The sequence below is a fragment of the Erpetoichthys calabaricus genome, chromosome 5 (genome assembly GCF_900747795.2).
Source record: "Erpetoichthys calabaricus chromosome 5, fErpCal1.3, whole genome shotgun sequence".
NCBI classification, from domain to species: domain Eukaryota; kingdom Metazoa; phylum Chordata; class Cladistia; order Polypteriformes; family Polypteridae; genus Erpetoichthys; species Erpetoichthys calabaricus.
The window spans coordinates 44,550,801-44,576,836 of NC_041398.2; the positions used below are offsets into that span (position 1 = coordinate 44,550,801).

Here is a 26,036-nt window from a genome sequence, read left to right on the forward strand (position 1 = left end):
ATTGGTAAAAGAAAAAGAAAAACCACAACGATTTCTTTACCCGCCTACGTGTTTTCTAATTAGCCCAATCTGGATGAAAACCCACACATCAGGCAACCGTGCTGCGAGCTGCCGTGACGCGCATGGAGGAGCGTGCTATGGACAGATTGGCATCCCACCCAGAGATGGTTCCTGCCTTGCACTGGATACTGCTTATGATAGACTCCGACTCCCAGTGACAGTTTGGGTTTCGAAAATGCATGGATTTCAGGGCTTGGTCTATTACAGTAGCAAGCTCAATTAATATAAACATTAAAAGTCCAAACTGGTGCCATAAAGAAGCAGGATTCTTCTAATTTTGTAGATGGTAACTGCTTTTCATTCCAGCCAAGCCCTCACTTATTGAAGCCTAAGCAGACAGCTTATTTAATTACATATTTTGTTTAGATTTTAGTCTTATTTACTGTTGACAATAATGCCACATCACTGAACTCTGTACATGTAACAATAAACCATTTTTCACCTGTCAATTGCCCATAGCTATGCACAACAACACATTCTTTGTTTCGTGTATTTATTCATTTTCTTTTCCTGCTAGCATTAGGAAGAAGCCAATATTATTGTAGCAAATCAGAAATCATTGGCTGCCAGTCACTCAGTGGCAGAGGTCGGTTTAGACATGGGGAGGCCCTAAATTATGGGAAAAGTCAGAGGCTCTGTTTGTCAAAGCGCTAACAAAGAATAGTTACATAATACATAATAATGTAACTTAACAGGAATGCATAAGAAACCTGTCTAGGAATGGGGAGAACTTAACAATATTAAAGTAAACCTATAACAATTTTTTTTTTGTTTGTTTGTTCTTTATTTCGCCTTATACGATTTCTCATATTAGGAATTTGTTAGTTTTCGCATACCCCTTGGGGTCAGAGTGCAGGGTCAGTCATTGTACAGTGCCCCTGGAGCAATTACAGGTTAAGGGTCTTGCTCAAGGGTCCAGCACAGTAAGATCTCTTTTGGCAGTGACGGGGATTTGAACCGCCAACCTTCGGGATACCAGCACAGATTCTTAGCCTCAGAGCCACCACTCCGCCCCATAAATTTGGATATACTTTAAGCCCTGGGGCAGCCTTAAGTGAAAAATTCTCATGAAACTACCAATTGTGGTACCAAAAGTGATGGCTCTGAGACAAGGGATCTGCAATCGGAAGGTTGCCAGTTCGAATCCTGTAAACGTCAGAAGTGACTCTACTCCGTTGGGCCCCTAACCTGCAATTGCTTTGTCCTGGGTGTGACGTTACCCTGCATTTAGGTCCTCCCAACTTACAGGGAAAACCTGGGGGTTGGTGGCAGGACTGGCGCTCCAGCCACTGTTGAAATCCTCACACTGTTCCAGTGCAGTGCTAAGGTGTCACCTGCTGCACTCGGGTCCCAATCCGAGTGGTTTGTCATGTGGTGGGTGTGGCAAAATGCTATCAGCGCATGCTCCCAACCTCTCTCTCTCTCTCAATTAATTCATGCAAATTTTTATATTTAATGACATCCTCAAACCTGCTTAATCCAGTTTAGGCTCACTCGAAGCCAGTTCCTGCACACAAGGCAGAAACCAAATTGGACATTGCGCCAGTTCATCAGAAGACCACAAATGGACACAGAGTCTCTCAGAATCTCACACAGTGCCTAACTGAACCTGCATGTCTCTGGGGATGAAGGAGTAAAACTGGAATATCTGGACAAAATCCATGTGGATGCAAGCAGAACAAGCAAACTTTAGACTATATGCAGCTCTATTATTTGCATTTAAACATGGGGAGAAAAAAACTTAATAACAAATAAAATAACAGAAAATTTTAATCCAAAAATCTGTATGCTGTCCATCTGATTGATAGTCGGTGCCAATCACTTTATTAACCTGATGTCATCCCAGTCCATTTAAACAGCTGACACACTGCTTGTACACACTAGCTGGGTGATGTCAGCCATTTGTTTGCCTGTTAATCCAACTAAAGTATCATTTTAAATAAGATAACAAATAATAATAACGTTAATAAATAACAAAAAGTTTGGTCATGCAGTAGGTAGTGCTGCTACATCACTACAGCTTCTTCACAGCTTTTAAGACCTGGGTTTGATTTCTCGCCCAGCCACTATCTGTTAAAAGTTTCCATTATCTCCCTGTGCCCTTTTCTGGCTTCTCTGGTTTGCGCATCAAACCAAAGACATGACACTTGAATTGGGCTGCAATGACTGTGGTTGGACGACTGTGCATAACATTGACATGCGATGGACGGTCATCCTGTCCAGGGCTGGTTCTGGTGTTTATGGCTGATTTATCTAAAGACTGGCTCCAGCACCTTGCATTTACAAATAGGAGGATTCATTACATAGATATTTGTTATATTTATGGGAGTGAAGGACAAAGCAGAAGGCAGTTAAAGCTTACCACTTATCATCGGTCGGTCTCCTTTATAACAGAACATCAGGCACATTCATTATGTGAATGTTGGCACAAATAAAAGAGGAAGTTGCAGGCTTGCAGCACAGGGACAGCTGTGAAAAAAAGCCCACATTTCCTTTCTTTCATACTTCAGACTGGACTGATATAGCAGTGTCAAAACAATGAGAAGTTTAATCAAGCAGCAAAATGCAAATTGTTTTCAGTTTGCTGTTAAACAGTAAGCAAAAAGTTGCACTTTTTGTTACTCTATAATTTATTGCCAGTTGTTTGTGAAGTGTATGTATGTGGAGTTAACTGTACTGGTACTTCAAGGCCTCAGGGTACTACTGTTACTTCCACTTAAAAAAGAAAGAGAACAGAGAATAAAGTGTTTGGGAAAACATGATGTATATCACAATATGCTTTCCAAGTGCATTTATTCCTCATTTAATTATTAAGTGCATGGGGAAGTAAATAAAGTAAAAACTATTCAGATGAGATCTTGTAAAGTACACCTCACACAAACTTGTGCACAATCGTGCACATACACAATGGACTTGTCTCTAACTCTTGTTACTCATTTATTTACATTTCCTTCTTAGTACAAATAAAGAACTGTCTGCCTGTCCATCTACCTGTACTGGCTTGTGTAGTAAATGTGAAGTTAATGAGTCTTTGAATAGTCAAAATAGCCTTTGAGCTTTTAGCTATCCTGGCTGGGCTTGTAAAAAAAATGCATCCTTTTTTGTCAGTTCTCCTCAGAACAGACCGTGCAGAGTGTAATATTCCTTACTGAGGAAATTTTGAAAACCCCAAGCAACTTGAGCACACAGACACTGCTTCATTGTGTGAGGGTGGTCTGTTAAAATTTATGGATAATTATTCCATGCTGGTGTCCTTTCCAGAGCTGGTTCCTGTCTTGCATCCATTGCTGCTTGTAACTGTAATCAGAAATCTGATACAGACCTAGAGGGGATGATATTCCTTCTAAAGGGTGTCACTTGTTTCTTCTCCTATTTATGAACAAGTACCAACAGAGAAGATAGTAATCTCTATCACAACAAAGCCTACCTGCTGCTAGCATTCAATCCCATTTGTATTTTACTTACAAGAATATTTATCAACACCAAGGCATAAGACAATACTGCTCTTCACAGACTTGGGGTCCCCATTACTGGTTTAAATCATTTAGGGCAGATTTATTAGAGTGGCTGCAGATGGCAAGTTACAATGCAACATAATCAACATTTTGAACTGTTAAAAAATAATAGTCTATTATACAAAAAAATCCTGGGATGAAACGAGACTTTTTCAGAGAGATAATTTCAAGTCCCGCAAGACGAGTCTTTGTGCCAAGAGATTTAACCACGCCCGGGGCCGGAAATAAAAGACAAAGAGTAGAAGACAAAGTAGAACATCCTAAAGAGGTTCAAAAATGGTGCAATACACATGCACAGCAGATTATAGATAATGAAAGTTCTAAAATTCGAAAGTCTCAAAAAACATAGTAAAGATTGCATTAGCGCTAAAAAACTGAAATTATTACTCGGTGACATAAAGGAAAAGTGAAGAGAGATTGAATATATGGACATAGGTGATATGACAGAAGTATGCAGATATTGTTCGGCTTTAAACTTTAAGTCGGAGACTTGTAGATCGTCTAATTCGTGTTGCCATTAGGGAAAAGTAGTGTTTCTTCCCAATGAAGAGGCGTACCCGCGAGAAATAAATGATTTGTTATTTGGTGAAAGTGAAATACTGTATACAAACTCTACAGGCAAAATATACGAATCCACAATAATCTGCTTGCGTTCACATCATTCAAAGCTCAAAAAGTAGATTTACAAGATTCGAGACCATACACGGTGAGAATTTGTGGTCCCACAACAATTAAAGCTGCTACAAGTTTAATTTTCAAGGAAACCACAATTCGGTCAGGTTTATATTTATGATCACAGAGAAGTGATGCAACACAGAATTGAGTTAAATGATCAGACGTATTAAAAATTCTACAGCCAATAATAGATACAAATCCATATGTCCAAAAGTATCACAATTTACACGAAATTTATCAGAAAAACACAAAGAAATTTTTTTGGATTTCTATATGAATCCGAAAGATCACACTCGCATGTACTATAATAAACCAACATATGATGAATTGTCAGTGATAATAGTTTTGAAAGATGAGAGATATCAAAGACAGAGTTGATATTCGTGTTTATCCAAAAGCACAGCACAATTTGTCGCAAGCGGCAGATCCAGGAAATGACTGGCACGTAGGTTGGTGAGCAAAGCGAGCAGGGGGTAGAGCCCCCTAGTTTCATTCATTTTTGAAAAACAAAGCCATGCTCTTTAGACTGGCACAGTTTGACATTATTTATGCCTAGAGGAACATGCTGAAATGCATACAGATCAGATTCATTATTCGAGCATTGTGAATGACAGATCAATTGTCTCACTCTTACCCATTTCAAGAAGCCTAAAAAAGGAGTTTTAGAATCCTGTTTTGTGGGTCTTTGGGCCTTGAAGTCACCATGATCTTGCTCATTCTAAGGTTCTACATGACTCACTGGATCGTATGGTGACCAACATGAACATTTATGTTATTCTCTCAACAAAGGGCAATTTCAGCGCAACTTTTAAAATCCCATTCACATTACACAGCATTTTTTTTTAGTCAGACAAGCATACCATACAAACAAGTACAGTCTTAGAAACTACACAGTCTTTCCATGAGCAAATGTGTCTAATCCTGAAACTTTGCTATCTCAATAAATCACACATGAGGGGTAAAATGGTTCGTTTCACATGACTTTGCTAAAATGGAGCCAGAACAGTCTGTTGTGATAATTTTCGGATAACATTGAACAGACATTTGTGCTTTTATCGGAGTTCCGTTACATTCTGCTCCATTTGCTGGGTCTGTACAGGTTGTGAGGAGGCATACTTTAAAGTCATTTTGCATTTGTTTCTGCCTTATCCTTTTGGTTTCCTCTAACATTCATCTCTACTCTCCCCTTCTTGTAATGCTTACGTTGTAAGAATTTGTGCCAAAAAGTTTAAACATTCTTGAAACTGTGATAACTCAAAGACTGGAGTTAGGACATGACAATGAACTGTTCATACTTCACAAACATTGCAGCGGGCATCAGAACCAACTTGGCTTTGATCTGGGGATTCTGTCACAGATCTATTACATTATGACAGGGCTAAATTTATGTAGCGTGAACCTACCTTAAGACTACTAATCAGACTTGTCATTCTGACAACATAAGCCAACTGCTTTTATGCTGTACTGATGCAGGCACACAGATGTTGTTTTGTGATTTACACTTTAATATTTCTATGGTGTTTAGTCACATTTTATAGCATTGTCCTGAAGCCTATTTTGACCACACTAAATCGAACCTCAGAATCTGTACCAGTGAGGGGTGAAATGGCAAAATCTCTCTGCAGCATTTTATTATTTTTTTTCAAAAGTGGAGGTTATTTAGAAGATGGAGAATTTCAGACTTCTAGCTGTTCGTCTTTGGAATCACCATTACATCATTGAGGGTGTGATCTAAAAATTGTAAATATGTTAAAAAGGACATGTCCAATTATGACAAAGGAGAGATTTGTCAAGCAGCGTTGCATGAATTTAAGAAGAATTTATGAATGCAAGAAGAATGGAGGTGGTGGCAGAGTGGTAAGTGCTGCTACTTCACTGCTTCAGTTCCACACATCAACCCTGCGTTTACATTTGGTATTCTCTGGGTACACTCATTTTCTTTCCAAGCTAGCAGTGGTCCTGTGTAAGTGTGAATAGTGGTGTATGAATGAATGAACATGACCTGCAGTAAGCTGGCGCCAGGGTGCCTGCATTTTATTCCGAAGATGCTGAGACAGAGTGAAGTAAGTGGGGTTGATAATAGGTGGATGGAAGGATTTTAAAGTAGATGAGAAAAAAAAAAATCACCCCTGAGGTGCTGTTATAAAACTGAAAATAACATTCCAGATTATTTTTGCTTTGTGTTGTCCATTTTTATAACTTTGAAAGCTGTACTATACAAATACGTTTTGCTTTCTGGATACACATTTGTAAACTGCTCTGGCACTGTAATTATGACAGACAATGGGAAACAAAGAATAATGAAAAAAAATCACAGAAAAAAATTAAATTAGGCAGTATCAGGAAACAATTAAATCAATGAGATTTAAACAACTTTTAAAAACTACCAAACAAAAAATATTGGCAAAAACTGTTATTGTATCGAAATTAGCAGCTGTGCAAGGGTCAATTCAGCATTTATAAAAAAAAGTGTTTAATTAATACAGTAAGTGAGTTTAAACTAGGCACTTGGTAATATTTTTATGAGATAATACTTGATACAAGCATTATAGTTTTATAAGACTAGACTTGACATAATTTCTGAGTTTTGATAAATGATGCACAAAGATGCACTATGTTTTGAAAAGGGGTTCGATTGTTCTGTGAAATTGACACTAAAATTTGTTTTGCAGGTCAATGTTACAGTTGCAAAACATGAAGCTGGCTAAAAATAATATTTTTTGGAGGTTTTAAAGGTTTGCTTGGAATGGAAAACAAGGAAAAATATTCCATAAAGCAGCATTTACACTTCTGTGTTTACCTGTGTTATTTTCTGCAGCTCTTTAATGTGTATAATCTGGCTCATACCAGTAAAACTAATTCAACTTATGCCTGTCATTCACATCACCGCAGAGGAGTGCAGTGCATTTAAGAAAATGTGACAGGCTGCATATTTCCCACACAAAGACTCACCACATTTTCTACAGAGGAAAATCTCACTACATGGGAAGTTGCTCTTCTACCACACCACTGGCCAGAAATCCCCCTTTACTGTTTCCCGAAGAAGAGGATGAAGATATGCACCCTTCAAGCAATGTGGAGCTTCAAATTTCTTTTCTGTCTCTGATGAATTTTTAAGATTGTAATCACCTGGACTGCCATCATAATTAAAAAGAAAGCGAGGATTGTACTACCAGAACACATCTGGTGGCTCAACAAAATGTTTACACTTGACAGGAAATGTGGCTGATGATTTTTTTTCCTTACTAGAGATCTAAATAGTAAATGACAGGCAGACATGTGCAGAATTAATGCATTTATATATTTCCAGGCAGGAACTAAACATCTTTCATATTTTGTCAATGGCACAAATTTCTCTGAAGGCTAAACACTATTTGTTTTGTGATTTTTGTTGTGAAATGAAACATCAAGTTTTGCTAAAAATTTAATTTGCATGCATCGTATCGTTCATCAGTAATTACTACAAAACATGCAACTAATTCATTTTTGACATTTTGTCATGTTTCATTTGTCTTGTTTCATTTCATCATTTCAAATTTGGGCAGCATGGTGGCGCAGTGGGTAGTCCTGCTGCCTCGCAGTTAGGAGACCTGGGTTCGCTTCCTGGGTCATCCCTGCGTGGAGTATGCATGTTCTCCCCGTGTCTGTGTGGGTTTCCTCCGGGTTCTCTGGTTTCCTCCAAAGACATGCGGGTTAGGCGCATTGGCGATTCTAAATTGTCCCTAGTGTGTGCTTGGTGTGTGTGTGTGTATGCACCCTGCGGTGGGCTGGCACCCAGCCTGGGGTTTGTTTCCTGCCTTGCGCCCTGTGTTGGCTGGGATTGGCTCCAGCAGACCCCCGTGACCCTGTAGTTAGGATATAATGGGTAGGATAATGGATGGACAGATCATTTCAAATTTTCATGTAGCTATTTTGGGCCTGAGTTTTTCTATGTACGCCAGCATTTTCCACAGATAAAATCATGGCACCACCTTTCTGCAGTGGCTGACTTTGTCAGAACTACACTATTAACTCTTTACACTTGCTACAAAAGTTGTCCAACTAAATGCTTTGTTCATTCTTTTGATCACGTTAGATATGCAAGAAGTCGCTTTATATGGTACATGATGTCCCTGTTGTTTTGTGGTGTATTGCTGAAATACCTTCTCTTAAAAACTGTCACCAAATCTTAATGGCTAATTGCTATAGGATTTGCCAATATCTGAGAATAAAACACAAAAAAAAGCTAACATTTTATTTATACTTGGTAGACTTTGCAGCCTACAGAATGAAAATTAAAGTACACATAGATGAAAATCGTAGTGGCCGTCAGAACCATCTTGGCTTTGATCATGTTCATGTTAAACTTTACACATACAAGTACACAATTAATTAATTTACCACTGCATTGTGGAGCATTATGTTGCTGAATGACTTCACTTCAGAAGTGTTGACTGCAGATTTTACCATTCTATTCAGTGTGTGGGGAAATATTTTAAAAGTCTGCAGGATTGCCGAGATAAAAAAAACAAACAAACAAAAAAAAAAAAAAAAAACAATGCCAATGAACTATTTCCAAAAGTGGTAAACTGAAACTCTGTCCTCTGATATCCTCCATTTCCAAACCAATGTTGTTGTCCAGCCTGTGTATCATCTGTTGAACACTCACTGGTTTTTGTTTTATTTTTATCCATCCATCCATTTTCCAACCCGATGAATCCGAACACAGGGTAACGGGGGTCTGCTGGAGACAATCCCAGCCAACACAGGGCACAAGGCAGGAACCAATCCCGGGCAGGGTGCCAACCCACCGCAGTTTTTATTTTTATTGTCCATTTATAGCCAGTGAGTGATTTTAAAGCCTCTTTCCTTACTAACCCCCCCCCCCCCCCCCCCCCCCCACACACACACACACACACATTCAAGACAGAGCACACTGAGACTGGCTAGACTACAGAACAACTGGAACAATACTGCTGTGTCAAACAGCTTCATTTACAACTATAAAACTTAACCATCTCATAACTATTTCTTTCTATCTTTCTTTCACTACTGTACAAATGTGGCACAAATCTGTGTCCATTCAGCTATCCATCCAAGAAATGACATGTCAAAAGTTCATCTGTAGCCGTTAAAGCAATGTGATGCATAAATTCATCCAGCATTTAATCAGCTTTAATTATAACTGCTCAGAATTGTTCTCTCCCAGCCCAGTCTAAATACTTCCAAGATCTTCATATATAGGATCTGTACTCAAAGACCCGTCCATGGAGTTCTCAGACTCCTTTTTGGGTGGCTTGACTTTAATCACCTGGCCATAAATGTGACTGTTATTGGAATTGTTCAAGTTGGTTTGTACCAATGGTTTTGGTAACTCCTTCTTAGGTATTGCAATTTTCTGAGGTTTTGGTGCTGGTAATGGTTTTGGTCCCTTTGGACGAGGTTGCTGCTTCCCACTTGATGGTACTGGGTAGTCATTGGTGCTGGAATTGTATGTAATCTCATTGCTTGTCTGCTCTTCCAAACCTTGCTTGATCCATGCATTACCTGCTATTCTTGCCTCGTCGTAAAGTGTGGATTCAGGTGGGGCTGGAAGCTTGGCTCTACCTTCTGGTTCATCATAAATATGCTCTTCTGGATTAACAGTTACATTTCTGGGTACCACTTCAATTCTCAGCGCAGCTATCTTGCTTTCAAGATCTGCATTTACATTATCATAAATATCTGAGTAGAGAGGTTCACCTTTAGATGGTTTTCGAGGTTCCTCCTCTGTGGTGGGGATAACTTTAGTCCAAGTATTGATGCTGTCCACAGGAATCGAATAGAAGGAATCTTCAAGATGCAGACACGGTTTCACAGAATCAACAGGTTCAGAGTATAAACTGGAATTGTCATTTGTTGACGGTTCAACTGGAAGGTTTATGGATCTGGGCAATTTGTTCTTGATCGCAGGTTTTGATGACATGCCTGGAGGTTCAGGCAAAATTCGATTTTTTAACATTTTCTCCTTGTCCTCTGACTGAGAGCTGTCTTTCTTTATGAAGATACCGTCTGCTGAATTAGGCCTACTTCCTGATCCTGGGTTTCTGACTGAGTCTGTCTCAGGTTCTATGATCTGAGGTGCTCGCCCTGTTGTACCTGCTCCTGCCATGGACTCTGCAATAGCATTGCGAATCTGCTGGATTGCAGATGAATCAGAATCCAAAGAGGAACACTGCCCATTGTCATCATATTGTGCTTTCTGCTGTTGGATTGCTTCATCCACAATTTGAAATATCTCACTGCCTTGCTTCGTCTCAAAGTTGAAGTTTCCTGGCCCTGAGTCACAACGGCGTCCTGCTTCAATGGAGAACATCACCTGGGATAAATGTAGCAGGGTGTTAGAAGTTAGTGCATGGCAAACTCTGGAAACAATAACAATGGTATTAAAATTTAAATACAAAAAATGAGCAATATCAGTATTAAATATTTTTATATTTATTAAAAACAAATAAATTAGGTATAGGCTTTAATAACAGATCTATTTTCATTTTTGAAAAAATATTTTAGAAAGAATTAAATAAACGAGAATTTAATATACAAGAATCTAGGCGAATGTTATTTTTTAGGATGATACTATAAGACAGCAGTCTGAGTGTTACTGACATTTTTAACAATTCTTGAAGCAGGTGCTGAAGGATCTGAGCCCTTGTAGGTTTAGAAGAGAAAAGCTTAAGCTCAAAATGATAGTTACCTAACTTACAAATAAATAGTTTTTATATTACTAGTTATAAAAAGAACAGATATGAGAAATCATTTTACAAACCCACTGGAAGGCAATGGAATGAGACTTTAAAGCAACCCATAGTTTATATTTAGAACCTAAACAGAAACCTGGAGATTCTTGTAGAAAGAATGTAAAAGATGAAATATCAAAAATTTTAACTGACATGTGGGATTTCAGACTTTTATCAGACAATGAATCACTGGGAGCCCAAACCCACCGAGAAAATACTGACAAAACCCAGTAATTTTTCTTTAGCTTAAACTACATTTTAGCAGCTCCATACTTCTGGAATTTACAGTCTTGCCATTCCATGTTTAAAATGTAAAGTGCATTCTCAATTCTTAAAAATGTATTCTTGACATGAATATACCTTTAATTCAACTCTCCTGCATCTTGTAAAGTGGATTGCTGCTTTATTTTACACATTCATTGTGTATTGATGTCATTTTTTGACTTCAAGTGTAAACATGACTACCTATAGTAAAGTGTGAATGACGACTCATCAGACCATACTACTTTTTCCATTGCATGTTTGAGCTTTGGTGTTTCTTACACAGGATTGTGCACTGTCCTTAGATGCAAGCAGTTTCTTTATGGCAGGTATGTGAAGTTCAGAATGTACATTTTTTTTTTGTTGATACTGATTCACAGAGGAGCTGATTGAATTCAGTAGTAATCTATGAGGCTGTACCTTTGTGCCATTTAGCACTTATCTCTGAAGTGTCCATCTATCCCAGTCAGTGAGTTTCAACTTATGACCATTGTTTCCCTTCGTTGATGCAGTATGCCCATCCATGTTTGGTATACAATGTTATTTTTTGAGGCAGTTGCCCTTGGCACATGAAATAAATTAGCAGTTTTGGAGATGCTCATGCAATTATGATACTGAATGATTAGCTGCTTTGGAGATTTATTACCCTGTGATGAACTGGTACCATGTCCAGGTGTTGTTCCAGCTTACACCCAGGGCTTGCTGGGATAGGCTCTAGCTTCCCCACCCTTGGTTAGAAACATGGATGCATGGAACTCGCTTAGTTGCCTTTGTTGCTTTAAAAACTCTAATACCAATGTGTTAATTATCAGATCTCTTTTATAGCTAACATAAACTGCTAATCAGAAATTAACCTAATGTAAGTGACATTTGCAGCTGCATTTGTAATTGTGATTTATGTACTTCAAAGCTAAATTCCTTTTCGTGTGCTCTTTCTGTTATACAGTCCAACCCTTCTACATGTCTCATTTGTGAATTTCCCATTGGGATTAATAAAGTATCTATCTATCATTGCACAAGGCGTTGTTGCAGCATTCATGTGGCAGTCATCACCATGCCTATATGGTCTTGCATCTTTATTCTATTTTTAATTTAGAAGCTGTCTCAATTGGAGGCTGATTTGTGTAGCTTTAATAAGAAGCAAACAATATTTCAGGAGAAAAATTAACTTTTTGTAAAATAATAATACCTTTACTTTTTTATTTTATGCATGATATTCATTAAAATGTGTCACCCATAAGGTCCAAAAAAAGCAGTTTGCTGTTATTTTAGTTGACAAAGCAGCAAAATAAAACTAGGTGTTATTTTTAGAATTGTGGCTAGCAGCTTCAATGTCTGAAAATAACTTCAAAAACATAATTGCTTAAAAAGTCATTATAGTAACTTTCGGATTAAAAACTAAACCACAGTAACATCTACTGAATTCTGTACAGTTCACTTTTCTAGTTTAGCTAATCTGGAAAAGCCAAGTATAAAGTAAAATGTCTGGTGGTATAAAATGCAAAATGATCACCCTAAAATGCCTAGAATGTACATTAACAATTAAGGTTTCTCCTTTCTTCTTGTCACCTTTACCAAGAAATAATTTTATTCAATTCAACACATTATTTTGATAACTCATTGATAAAGTAAAGCTAACAGTGGTAGTTAGAAAGACAACTAGCTTCCTATGTTAGGCAAATTAACATTTTGCTAAATGTACTCCTCAAAGTGAGTCGGTTCACAGCCTTATTATTTTCACATATCCTAATACTATAAATAATTTTATATTTTTGTGATATTTATGAAATACACGGGTGGAGATACTGTTTTGCAAGTGTCTGAATACTAATGATTTTATTTAATTTGTTTCTTACTTGCTGCATTCTCGAACTGAGGTACAACTTTTAGTAATGCAGAAAGTTAATTTTTTAGATCATAATGATTTGCAAGCACCACAGCACCACATAAGAATAACCGATTTGATTTTCAGGTTATGATCATGCCAATAACATAAAACAATTATGGTAATCTGAAATCACTGAAATGCACCGTCTGTGTAATCTATTTGTTATTTTATTTATTTATTATTATTTACAGAAATACATGACACCATGACACATACTTCAAATGCTCTTATTGCACCGGAGTTCACTAGGGATTGAAAGAGGATCATTTTGCAGGTATGCACTTTTCTATTTGGACAATTTATTTTGAATGAGCACCTAAGAAATAAGGTGTAACAATGGTACACTACATAATCAACAGCGTATTTGCTCATCTTTCAGTGGGCCATGCCTTTTGTTGACAATATTTGGAGGTTTATGTTCTTGCATTTTTGAACATCTAGATTTAAAATGACAACGGCAATCATTCTTATTTTGGACTTTGGCAATTAATTTTGTCAACCTACCTCTACATAATTTGCTGCTGAGGTGACATGAATCATCATAGTTATTCTAAATATCCTTGTTAGTTTTCCTCATATATCTTAATTAAATGGCAAATGGCATAAATGTACTACTCCACATGACTCAGGTGATCTTTCACTTTATCGTAAGCATTTCCAGCATACAGTACATATGTTTTTCACACTTTAAAATGCTCAAATTATTTTTAACAGACCTGAGAGAGGGACTTTACCCGAAACCTGGTGAATCATAATTTCCATTGCATTTATTATTTTAATTCAGGGTCATTTAATGCCTACAGTTAGTGTTTAACAAGTGAGCTTAGAATAGGAGAGAAAGCTTCCACAAGATCTTTGTGTTTGGCATGGTGGGAGTTTAGATATTTCTCCACTGTGGCTTCTTCACTTTATTTACCTCTTTTAAAGTTAGCTGTATTTAAGTTTTACTTAATACGACATGCTGGTGAGGTGGCTAATGTGACATTAAAGTCCAAGAGTGCTGGTTCAGTTCCAGCCTTGCTTGCTTTTGTGACTCTGAGTTGAAGTCACTCGGCCTGCTTCTGTACGAACAGTATGGTATCCCGATCTTGTACAGATCTCTTCTAGACAGGCAGGGTACTGTACTTTGTCCATCTGTATTTGTGCTAATTTTGGTATAAAAGGTGGCAAAATCACATTGAGATTATGGAGGATAGTTTTCTTTTTTACTCATATGTCTCTTTAAAGCAGTGTACGGGAAAAGCTGTAAAGCACTCTATGAATTTTCATACTGAAATTTAATGAGACTTTTCATTGCCACAATGACATTCATTCTAAATGCAAATTTGCTTGACATTTTGCCCTCACCTTGTCCCGACCATATCTCCTCAATAACTTGTAGGGCCAAACAAACAAAGTTTTTGTAGTTTCTGGATCTTTCAGAATTAAGCCTTCTTTGTCAGCTCTCATTATATATGATCCAGAGAGGGAACACCGCTCTGTGGCTTCTGTTTTCTGCACTGTCACCTTAAAATCCCTCACTGTGGGGGAAAAAAAACAAAGAAGTTATAAGATGTGAAATATCAATGCAAGAATTATACACCGATTTGAAAAACTTTGGCTATGTAATGAGGAATTAATTATAAAAGTACAGAGGTGAATCAATGTAACTATGTTGTGGCATTCTTTCATAAAATGGGAAAAACTGTCTGCACTAAAGAAAAAAATAAAACACATACATGAAAAATGTGATGGCATATATGAGGACTTAATATAAGGGAAATCAATTTTTTCAACTATCCATTTTCCTAACTCGCTTATCCATGGCAGTGTCGCCGAGCAGCTGGAGCCTATCCCAGCAGTAACTGGGTGTGAAATTCTATTCATCATAATTCTAATTATTAAAGCCCGATTACACTTAACATTGCAGTGCAGTATAAGGTAATTACAAATAGAGCATATTTACAAAACACTATTACATGCAGCTAAAGTATGAAACAATGTTGAAACATCAACAAAAATAGATACTGATATCCATACAGATACACATAAAGAGAAATTATATTATTTTTGCCTGATTCTGGGTTGGTTCTCACCTTGTGCCCAATGCTTTTATGATAAACAATGAGCAGTGTGAAACAACAACAGTACAAAATGTATCATGATGTTAAAAAGGGCATGTTGTGATTTACTGTACTGTATTTTAAGTGGTTGCCCTGCGGTGGGCTGGCGCCCTGCCTGGGGATTTGTTCCTGCCTTGCACCCCGTGTTGGCAGGGATTGGCTCCAGTAGACCCCCGTGACCCTGTGTTAGGATATAGCGGGTTGGATAATGGATGGACGGATAACAGTGGTCCTTTAGTGTCCAATATAAATAAAATACCCCTTTCAAAATATGTTTTTTTATTATAAGGCAGTTTCCATTACCAATAAAGAACACTGTCCCAAATGAAAGCTTTCAGAAATAAAAGCAAATTCATTTGAAATAGAGCAGCAACTCAGAATTGCTAGGAGAATGTAGACATGAAGTTGAAGTATGCATAATCTATCATAATTTCATGTGATTCAAATCCATCCAACCAAGCTGACTACTGAAAAACCACAGCACTCTCAAGTAATGTTGTACACTTGTACAATCTACTGTAGGTACTAATGAAGAAAAACAAAATGGACTACATTAGGTTTTCTCACCTCTCCCAAAGGTGTACTGTATATGGTTTATTGAGAATGTTAAATTAGACCTGTGTGAGTGTGTGTGTTAATAGGCCTTACGAATGACAGACGTGAGATCCTGGGTTGGTTCCTGCCTTGAATGCCCTGCTCCCAGGACAGACTTTGGCCCAGTTGATTGTGTACTGGATTAAGCAGGATTGGAAATGAAATAAAAGATTAAAATGGCTTTTGAGTAAATAAATATAAAAACAATGAAATACATTTTAAAAACTATGGGATCATGACATATGAAGAATTATAAATGAACACCTGCTCTCTTATTCATGTACTTTACTGAAGGAATACAGACATTGTCAAAATGTGTGTAAAACAAGCACATGTAAAAAATGAGAGGCACTCATGTTGACTGCTCTAGCATAGCATTCCAGACATAAAATATTTTATAATTCTCTGGCAGGCTGATTTTAACTGAGCAAAGGAAACAACAACAGAGGTAAAATGTGGCATTAGGGACTTTTGCTAACCAATCCCATTCAAAACAAAATAGGAAACTTGTGGCAAACAGCACCTCAACTCCCTGTAGCATTGCTCACATTGGGGCTGCCCATGGGGAAAATCATAAAAAGTCAAAGAATCTTAAAAATAAAAAAATAAAAAATGACAAGGATTCTCTGCTAATTTGTAAATGTATACAGCTAACTTGTAATATTGTGGTGATGTTTTAAGAACACTTCTGAAAACAGAACAACTCTTTTGAAAACCATGACGCAATGCTAGTATTTCCTTGATATCTTCTTTCATCTAAAGTTGTACAAAAGTACATTTTGCCAATTTTCATTAGAGAAGTCTTATTTCTGCTTTCCTTTACTGTATGCCTGTGATTACACAAAAGTACAGACAAAATGTTGCATTTTTAATATAAGCATCTTTTTACAGTACGGTTTGGTTAACATTTGATTTTATATGTAGCCCAGAGGTCTCTGTTTAAAAAGGGTTTGAAATTCTGAATATTTTACTCTACAACCTGGAACTAACAACACTGCCCATTATCACCTATGCTATATCCTATTGCTTTGAACTCAAAGCTGTTGTGATATACAGCGACAGCTCAAAAAAGTTCTCAAACTTTGGAATTAGAGGAGCTACTTGCATGCCTGGACAATACTGACTGGTATGTTTTCAGGACTGCTACTAGTAGCCTTGATGAGTACAATCATGCTTCATATGTTAGCTTTTGTGAAGAGAACTGTGTATCAACTTGAACCAGGGTGTGTAACAATAATGACAAACCCTGGTTTACAGCTAAACTCTCACTACAGTACACCACTTGAACAGGCATGGGTCCTGTTGAGTTGTTATCTAGCTACAGAGTTTCAGGGATATTTATTCTTCTGTAGTTACATCAACTTAAATTCATACTACATCTAAGTGTATATGGCAAATAAAATTAAATTCAACTCAATTCAATTAAGCAAGATTCCAGGAAGGCCTTTACATACCAAATAGGCCTGGCCCTAGAACTTATAAACAGACTTGTGACCTGCACTTTACAAAAGGCCAAGCCGATACATTGGGGAAATGTAAAACCCCTGGCCCAGAAAAGTTGGTAGTAAAAATAAAGTTTATTCAAAATGATATTCAAAACCTAAAGAAGTATGTAGAAAGAGGCAACCGAAATATGAACAAAATCCATCCATCCATCCATTTTCCAACCCGCTGAATCCGAACACAGGGTCACGGGGGTCTGCTGGAGCCAATCCCAGCCAATACAGGGCACAAGGCAGGAACCAATTCTGGGCAGGGTGCCAACCCACCGCAGGACACACACACAAACACACCCACACAACAAGCACACACTAGGGCCAATTTAGAATCGCCAATCCACCTAACCTGCATGTCTTTGGAATGTGGGAGGAAACCGGAGCGCCCGGAGGAAACCCACGCAGACACAGGGAGAACATGCAAACTCCACGCAGGGAGGACCCGGGAATCGAACCCAGGTGTCCCAACTGCGAGGCAGCAGCGCTACCCACTGCGCCACCGTGCCGCCCCAAGTCACAAATCTCAGGGTATAAAACTGAGAACCTACAAAATACAAGAAATGGGAAAACCCAAGAAATGGGAGCTAAACAACAAAAGCAGGAGCTAAGGCATCTCTGGCCTTTAATAGATCAACTGTACTTACAGCCTTTCCTAAACATAGAAAGAACAAGGAAGAAACGTAAGAGAATTAACATATTGGTTCCTGCCTTGTGCCCTGTGTTGGCTGGGATTGGCTCCAGCAGACCCCCCGTGACCCTGTGTTCGGATTCAGTGGGTTGGGAAAATGGATGGATGGATGGATGGCTTGAATATCAAAACACACTTTATGAAAGCAGTAAATAACAGATTAACAAAACCATTAACATAGAAAAATAACCAGAAACAATGAACAAATAATAACAAAACAAATACATTTAAGAAAAGAAAACAAGAATGGAGCCCTGGTTGAACCATAACACAAGATATCTGCATCTGTACATAGCAGAGAGATTTAGTGGGTTGCAAGGGAAGGAAATAACACCGACATCCATATTTCGAAATTTCAGATAAAGAGTTGAATTCAGTTATCAATAAGATATACTCATTATTTTTTTGGAAAGCACTGCGTAATTCTCTTAAAAATTATATGATGCACAAACTGACCCATAATAAGGTTACATACTGTACATTTAACTGATCTAAATCAGGGGTGCCCACACTTTTTCATCTTGCGAGCTACTTTTAAAATGACCAAGTTTAAATGATCTACCTACATTAAAAATTATATATATTATCATTATCATATATATGTAGGCTTCCTCACATCCTTCTGTCTCTTCATGTAATCCCAGACACACTCGATGATGTTGAGATCAGGGCTCTGTGGGGGGCATACCATCACTTCCAGGACTTCTTGTTCTTCTTTACACCTGCTGCCATTTTTCTGCACCCCAGTTCCCTATGTTTTCGTGCATACTTGAGTCGCTTGGCCTTATTTCCACGTCGGAGGTATGGCTTTTTGGCCCCAACTCTTCCATGAAGACCACTTCTGGCCAGAATTCTCCGGACAGTAGATGGGTGTACCTGGGTCCTACTGGTTTCTGCCAGTTCTGAGCTGATGGCACTGCTGGACATCTTCCAGTTTCAAAGGGTAATAAGCTTGATGTGTCTTTCATCTACGATCCTTTGTTACTTTGTGCTTCTTCAAAAGAGCTTGAACAGTACATCTTGAAACCCCTGTCTGCTTTGAAATCTTTGTCTGGGAGAGACCTGGCTGATGCAGTATAACTACCTTGTGTCTTGATGCTGTGCTCAATCTTGCCATGACATGAAACTGTCTTCCACAACCACACCTTGGTAGCAGAGTTTGGTTGTTCCTCACCCAGTTTTAAGCCTCCTACACAGCTGTTTCTGTTTCATTTAATGACTGAGTTTCAACCTACGTGTGACATTGATGATCATTAGCATCTGTTTGGTATAATTGGGTGATCATACACCTGACTATAATCCTACAAAATCCCTGACTTTGTGCAAGTATACCTATAAGAATTGATGCTGGTTTGAAGGCAAAAGGTAGTAACACCAAATATTGATTTGATTTAGATTTTTCTTTTGTTCGTTCACTTTGCATTTTGTAAATTGATAACAATAAACAATCATTATTTATATTTCTGAAAGCATTTTTTGTTTACAGCATTTTTCACACCTGCCTAACATATATTTTATTTATAAAGTATATTCAGTATATATTTCAGATAGGCGCCGCCGAGAGTGGCAGCCTTTTCAGCAGCTCCGTGTACGACTTTTTTTTTTTTCTACTTATTTATTTTTACTTATTTATTTTTCTACTTTTGTTCTACTCTTTTTTATTGATCACTTGTGAATTTCCCATTGGGATTAATAAAGTATCTATCTATCTATAAATACTGAATATACTTTATACATAAAATATACGTTGTCGTACCTTGCATAACTGAATAACCCTTATGGAACAATAACAATTCAATACATTTATGGTCACTAAAGTATTTGGATTTTATAATCTTCATGTGGGAAAAGGCTGACTCGCATAAATAAGTAGAGCCAAATAATGCAGTCAAGGAGGTAGCACATTTCCTCATGTTTGGGTACTTTTCCAATGTGAGTGAGTTCCAAAGCTGTCCAAGAGCCCCAGGCTTCATCCTGTACTGTCAAAATATCATCCTCCACTGTAGAGGAGTTTTAGGTGAAACAGTGTTGCAATTTTTGATGCGGGTGAATCACCCTCAACATCTTCCCTAAATGGATAGCACTTAAATGTAGCGATTGGCTCAAGTAAAGCTGAGTCTTGAAACCGTCTGTCAAAGTCTGACTTACAATTTTCAATCTTCCCTGTGTAGCATATGCTGTCAAGTTGCGCACACTCCTTCCATTGCGTCTCCAGCTCTGACGCGAGGTTTTGGATGTTCCCCAAATCAAGGATCTGCAGCTTTGAGGACAGATGTTGCATTTTTCGTTTGAAAGCATTAACTGAGCTAATCATATTGACCATGGTTTTGTCTTTGTCCTTGCAGCTGTAAATTAAGCTCATTCAACATGTTGGTCAGATTAGAAAAAAAATGCCAAGTCTAGCGGCCATTGATCATTATTAAGTTGCTTGTATTCTGTATGTTTAATGACAAGGAGAAACTCCTTTTTTTCCAGCCAGGGGTCTAGAAATCTCAGCAGGAATTTCTCCCTAGCCATCTGCCTCAGTGAAGGCCTCTTTTATCATCTCTCCATCTTGGAAGGACTTCTTATGCTTAATGATCGAGTGACTCACCCGGAACGATGCTTTGGTGTGTCTGCCTTTGCTTTTGAATTCAGCCGAGTGAAAAATGACGGCTGTCCGATTTAACTGCGATTTTAGTTCTCTCTCCTTTCTCTTTCTCAGATCGCTTTTCGGAAGGAAGTCAATTTCGTAGTTTTTATGAACAGGCTGAAAGTGCCTTTCCAACATTGTGAGAAAAAAAATTCCTCTTCCAATTCCACAACCAGCCCCCCCACACCAGTTTATTTTTTTTCATATCCCCTTCTTTAGTCGATATAAATTGGAAGGGTAACTAGATCACTTAGATAGCCGGAGTTTTGAAGTACCTCGCGCGTTTGATCATGCGTACAGGATGACCAGTGTGTTAAAAGAAAAGAGATCTCAGACTGGCCGCCCTGTATGTCAATCAAGTGGCAAATGCCATATGGAGGATATATGATAGACTAACATTTAAAGCATTTTCTGTTTACATAACTTTCCAAACTGTACAGACAAGCAGCGTTGAGCCTGATTTAACATGAAGTATAAACCATTATAATGTAGTATTGTGTGTTTTATTTATCATGCATACATACAGCATTTTATACTAATCTACTTCAACAAGAACCATAGTCAGCAAATGATATTCCAGTAGACTTATTTGCAACATAACACACCTCTGATTCACTTTTTGTTTCAGGCTAAATGTATGAATATATTTTCAAAATTAACTGATTTACAACAGCTGCTGGGCTATTCCTCAAATACTTACATGGCTCCCACCCTCATGGAGGAGTCTGTAGGGTTTAACACATTTGCTTACCTTCCTGCCTGGATTCATAGATGCTGTTGTCTGCCATCTCAAACACTTGCTCTACATCAGACAGTTTGGGTGTTTTGCCTCCTACACGTTTCGTTTCATTCATCATATCTCCAACTGGTTTCTGCAAGCAGAAAGGGAAGCAAAATGTGCCAGTCACAAAATAAGCTTCTTCTTTGAAAATAAAAGCACAATGAAGATAACACTTGAAGTATGTGTGCACTTACCTAATCTTCTTCAGTCTGACTGACTGTGGCAGTTTGCTATTAAAAATATGTTTGTTTGTTAGTCTAATAGCACTGGCCACAGAAAAAATAATCCCAAACTTGGCCTACCTGTAGTGATGATCTTAGAATGTTTTGATTGAATGGTAGCATAATGGCACAGTTACTACCTGATATTAGCTCCCACTGCCAACAGATATGGACTGAGCACTGATTCTGTGGAGGTTGAAGTCTCTGTGTGCGTCTGAATGCGTTTACCACTCAGGTATTCTAGGTTTTCACCCAATCGCATTTGGAACAAGGGCAGAAACCAACCTTAGACTGCAGGGCACATCTAATGCACTTTCACTCATACTGTATTTGGTTAATTTAGCGAATTAACAAATTAATTCAATTTAGCAAGGGGTAAATGCAAAAAGGTGCCAAAGTAGTTTTATTAAAGCAAATCAAAAACAAAAGGTGTTCAAAACAAAGTACAGTGTTCAAAACTCTTCAATACATAACCCTTTAAAACCATTACAATCCGTGAGTTAAAAATCCAGAATTAAAACAAAAGTAAAACCAACAGGCCATCGGGTCTTTCATGGTCTGTCCGACAAGCCCAGCCCAACTCCATTTTCGTCTACCCAGCTCTCTCACTGTTTGCTACGTCAGCCAAGACTCCAGCACCTGTGGTCCTCTCCAACCTGACAGCTTGGGGTTGGTTATCCTCCCGTTATCCCTTCTCTCGCACCCCTGGTGTACCTCGGATCCCCGGGGTAGGATGCCACCCTCAATCGCCACACCACTCCTCTAGAATAATCAGTGGGGATGATACACCCCTAGAGCACCAATCCTAAAATTCTTGGGATAATTTGCATCTGTATCTCAAATATGTTATTTGTTCAGGATTTCTTGTAGTATTTGTATTTTTATATTTTATTCTGGTTAATTGTCAGTTATTCTAATTCAGAGTCTTGTGTTAATTCAAAACTTTGTGTTTTCTGTCTTTATCTTCATTTAGCATGTTATACTCATATTATTGTATCCAATGTTGTGTATCTGATCTTTTTTTTTGCTTTTCCCCTGTTGTTTATTTTGAAATTCTTCGACCTGCTTTAAACATTAGAAAGGTGCTACATACATAAATAAAATGTATTATTATTATTACTTTATTTGATTATAATGGTCTTTATAAAAAAAAAAAGCATCACCGTAGAACTACCTACTGTAACCTATGGAATTGGGCCAACAGAGGCACCTAAATTGGATTCAGTCTGAAAAGTATATACTGCGATCATTTTTTATTATATTATGATACTAGGGGGCTCCGCCCCTGCTCGCTTCGCTCACCAACCCCTCCCCAATGCCAGAGCTACGTGCCATTGTGAAGAGGGGGGGCTGAACACATCCCAAGAAGATACGGCTGCTGCTGCTCCGAAACCCCTCTTCAACAGTGGTACAATGGGAAACAAATCATTTTTTTTTTTACCTCCTCTTTGCTTGATCAGCTGCTGGCTTGCTGCCTCTGCCGTGCCGTGTGATCTGCTCTTCGCTCGCCTACCCTACCCTGCCAGCGCTACGTGCTGTTGTGAAGAGGGAGGCTGAACGCACCCAAGGAGGCTCCTCTGAAACCCCTCTTAAACAGTGATACAATGGGAAACAAATTTTTTTTTTTTACCTCCTCTTTGCTCAATAAGCAGCTGGCTTGTTGCGGCTGCCTTGCCACGTGTTCTGCACTTCGCTCCCCTACCCTAACCCCCCCCAAACCCACCCGTCAGTGCAACGTTGTGAAGAGGGGGGCTGAACACACTCCAAGCAGACGCGGTCGCTCCTCCAAAACCCCTCTTAAATGGTGATACAATGGGAAACAAATAACAGTTGTTTTTTTTGCCTCCTCTTTGCTTAATCAGCTGCTGACTTGCTGCTCTTGCCATGCCGCGTGATCTGCATTTCGTGTGGTGCTGCGATTGTTTAAAAGCTTATACAGCACCTTCTTGTCCCCAGACATCCTCAAACACTATGCGATCTCTTTTCGCTATTACGTTATTTCATTGAGTAATATTTTCCATTTGTTTGCACTAATGCGAGCTTTACTCCCATTTTTTTTTGAGAATTTCGAATATTCCTACTTCCATTATCTCTAACCTGCTCTGCATGTGGTATCACGGGACTTGCTTCCAAAGGTTGTAAGTATAATGTGACTTGTCTGTCTCGCGGGACGTGAAAATGTCCTTTTCTCTCTTCAAAAGATCACGTCTCCTCACAAGATATTTTTTTTAGAATAGAAAGATACATTTTTGGCCATACCACCCACCACTAGCTGTGCATGATATTGCAATTATTAACCCCCTTTAAATTAATCAAACAAAAAAATGAATGATTTGTGAAAAAAAAGCAAAAAACATTTCTAAGCTACTCAGAAACTGCAAAATGCTGCAAAATACTGTGTCATCTATTCTCTGTTTTCCTTTTATTCATGATGATAAGATGTTGGATTTGAATTCATGTTGCTAGAACCTTAAGTGAATGTCCCCTCTCTATTTTACTGATATATATATTGAGACACATCTAGCTGAAGTTAACAGCTGACAGTTGTACAGTGTAAATGGAGGCATGGACTTTACCGTGAAGGTGCATTCACACAACCTTGTTGATCCACTCTTTGCTGGATTCCTGCTCACTTGCAAAGATGTAGATCTTCTCATCAGTCTCCACACTGAATGCCAGCATGTTTCTCTTTGGGGCATGTTTCAGTGTGCAGGGGCACAATGCTAATGCACTCTGCCAACCGAATGATTTTCTTGTCAAGCTTCTTGGTTGTAGGCTTCTCACTGGGGTTGCTGCAGTCAAAGAACTCAATTCGTGCGATTCCATGCTGGCTGGCAGCGTACAAGACAAACCAACTCTTTTTCCACTTCTGAAAGAAAAAACAGAAAGGACATAAAAAAATTATCAAAAGACAATTTCTTGCCCCCCTGACAGGCATCCATAATCAAGCTCACAAATCTCAGGTTAATATATATGCAGTTCTGTCAGTATTGATTGTGTAAATAACTGCAAGTCCTTTCTAGCTAGTTAAAACATAAAAACATAGAAAAGGATCCAATCAGGTGGGCTATATAGAAGAGATGACTACTAGTTCCTTATTTTAAGCTGGAAGTTGTCAACTCAGAAAGGCCACTATGACTGCAGGTATTTCCAGCCATTCTCCAGCCATTTTGTCAATTAGTAATCAATTACTTGCTGCTTATGGTACATACATCTTTTGTCTTAAATTTAACTGATTTATCTTTTCATACTCAATCCCTGAATAATTGAATCTCTGTTCCTCAACCAGCAGACAAACGAGTTTAAAAGCAAGCCACCAGGTAACCTAACTTCATCCTATTTGCGCCTTTTTAATCATATCTGACTTAAAATATTAAAAAAAAAAAATGGAGAAGATCTGAGAATTACTGATCTATTCTGGTCCAAAAAAACATTTTGATGGTACTTTCAGAAAAAGGAAAATCAGCACTTTATAAATTTCTGGTGTGGCAAAATGAGAGCACTAGCAATCCATTAAAATAAAAAATGTGTTCCATTAACAGCAAGAATTTGCTTCCAATTAAGAAAGAAACTGGAGTAAAAATGGTGGTTCTAAATTTTAAAAAGCAAGCCAATTAAAATGAAGACAAAAGATATATATTCCATTAGCGGCAGTAATAAACCAATTGAGAAAAAAAAAACCTGCACCTACTGCAGCCCTGTAGTATCTGAATATGACACCCTTCTTTTAAACTTTTTATTAGAAATAAATTCTTGTCCAATTTCAAACATTCTGATGTCAGAATACAACTGAAAGATTTATGATTACTTTTATACTGAAGGACACCTTTGCTAGAGACAAAAATGGCATATAAAAAAGGCATTTAGCAGTGCTTAATTAGATTTTGATCTACTCATGCATTTTTCAGTCCACCTAAAACACATTTAAAATCATGGTGAGTCACACACTATCCCTGGATGGTAATACCAGAGCATCAATGGGTGCACTCATGCACACACTTATATAAACTAAATATGTGCAACACGTTAACCAAACATAGAAGTGTTTGAGATGTGGGAGGAAAAAGAGTACCCAGATGAAAAACCCACAATGAAACAGGAAGAATAGGCAAACTCCACACAGAGTGAGACAAGGGTAACATTGAAACAAAATCTGCTGAAACTCTGAGACATTAGTGCTAACCTCTGTACCACTTGTGGGTGGGTTTTCTACATTTTTTTTCAACTAAAACCAACGAACAGACAAACATATTTTACTTCAGAGCAGTATACTACTACTCTCCACTCATGAATTGTGTTCATGAAACTGCGTATGAACTTTGAAACTTTGAAATTCAGGTATACAGTATGTGGAATTTAGGATGATAA

The 26,036-nt window shown here is 38.1% G+C and overlaps 1 protein-coding gene across 2 annotated transcripts; it reads right to left on the bottom strand.

The window, feature by feature from the left end:
* Nucleotides 1–9,151: 9,151 nt before the first annotated feature.
* Nucleotides 9,152–24,503, bottom strand: dok1b (docking protein 1b). 2 transcript variants are annotated; one of them, XM_051928481.1, is made up of 4 exons: nt 24,302–24,503; nt 21,418–21,538; nt 14,502–14,674; nt 9,152–10,587 (listed from the first exon to the last, which is right to left on the bottom strand). In XM_051928481.1, exons 1-4 carry the CDS (start codon nt 24,365–24,367, stop codon nt 9,445–9,447), a joined length of 1,503 nt encoding a protein of 500 aa, XP_051784441.1. In that variant the 5' UTR covers nt 24,368–24,503; the 3' UTR covers nt 9,152–9,444. The 2 variants fall into 2 exon arrangements, with proteins under 2 accessions (XP_051784441.1, XP_028657320.2); XM_028801487.2 differs by having other exon boundaries at nt 24,245–24,503.
* Between the last annotated feature and the right edge of the window lie 1,533 nt (nt 24,504–26,036).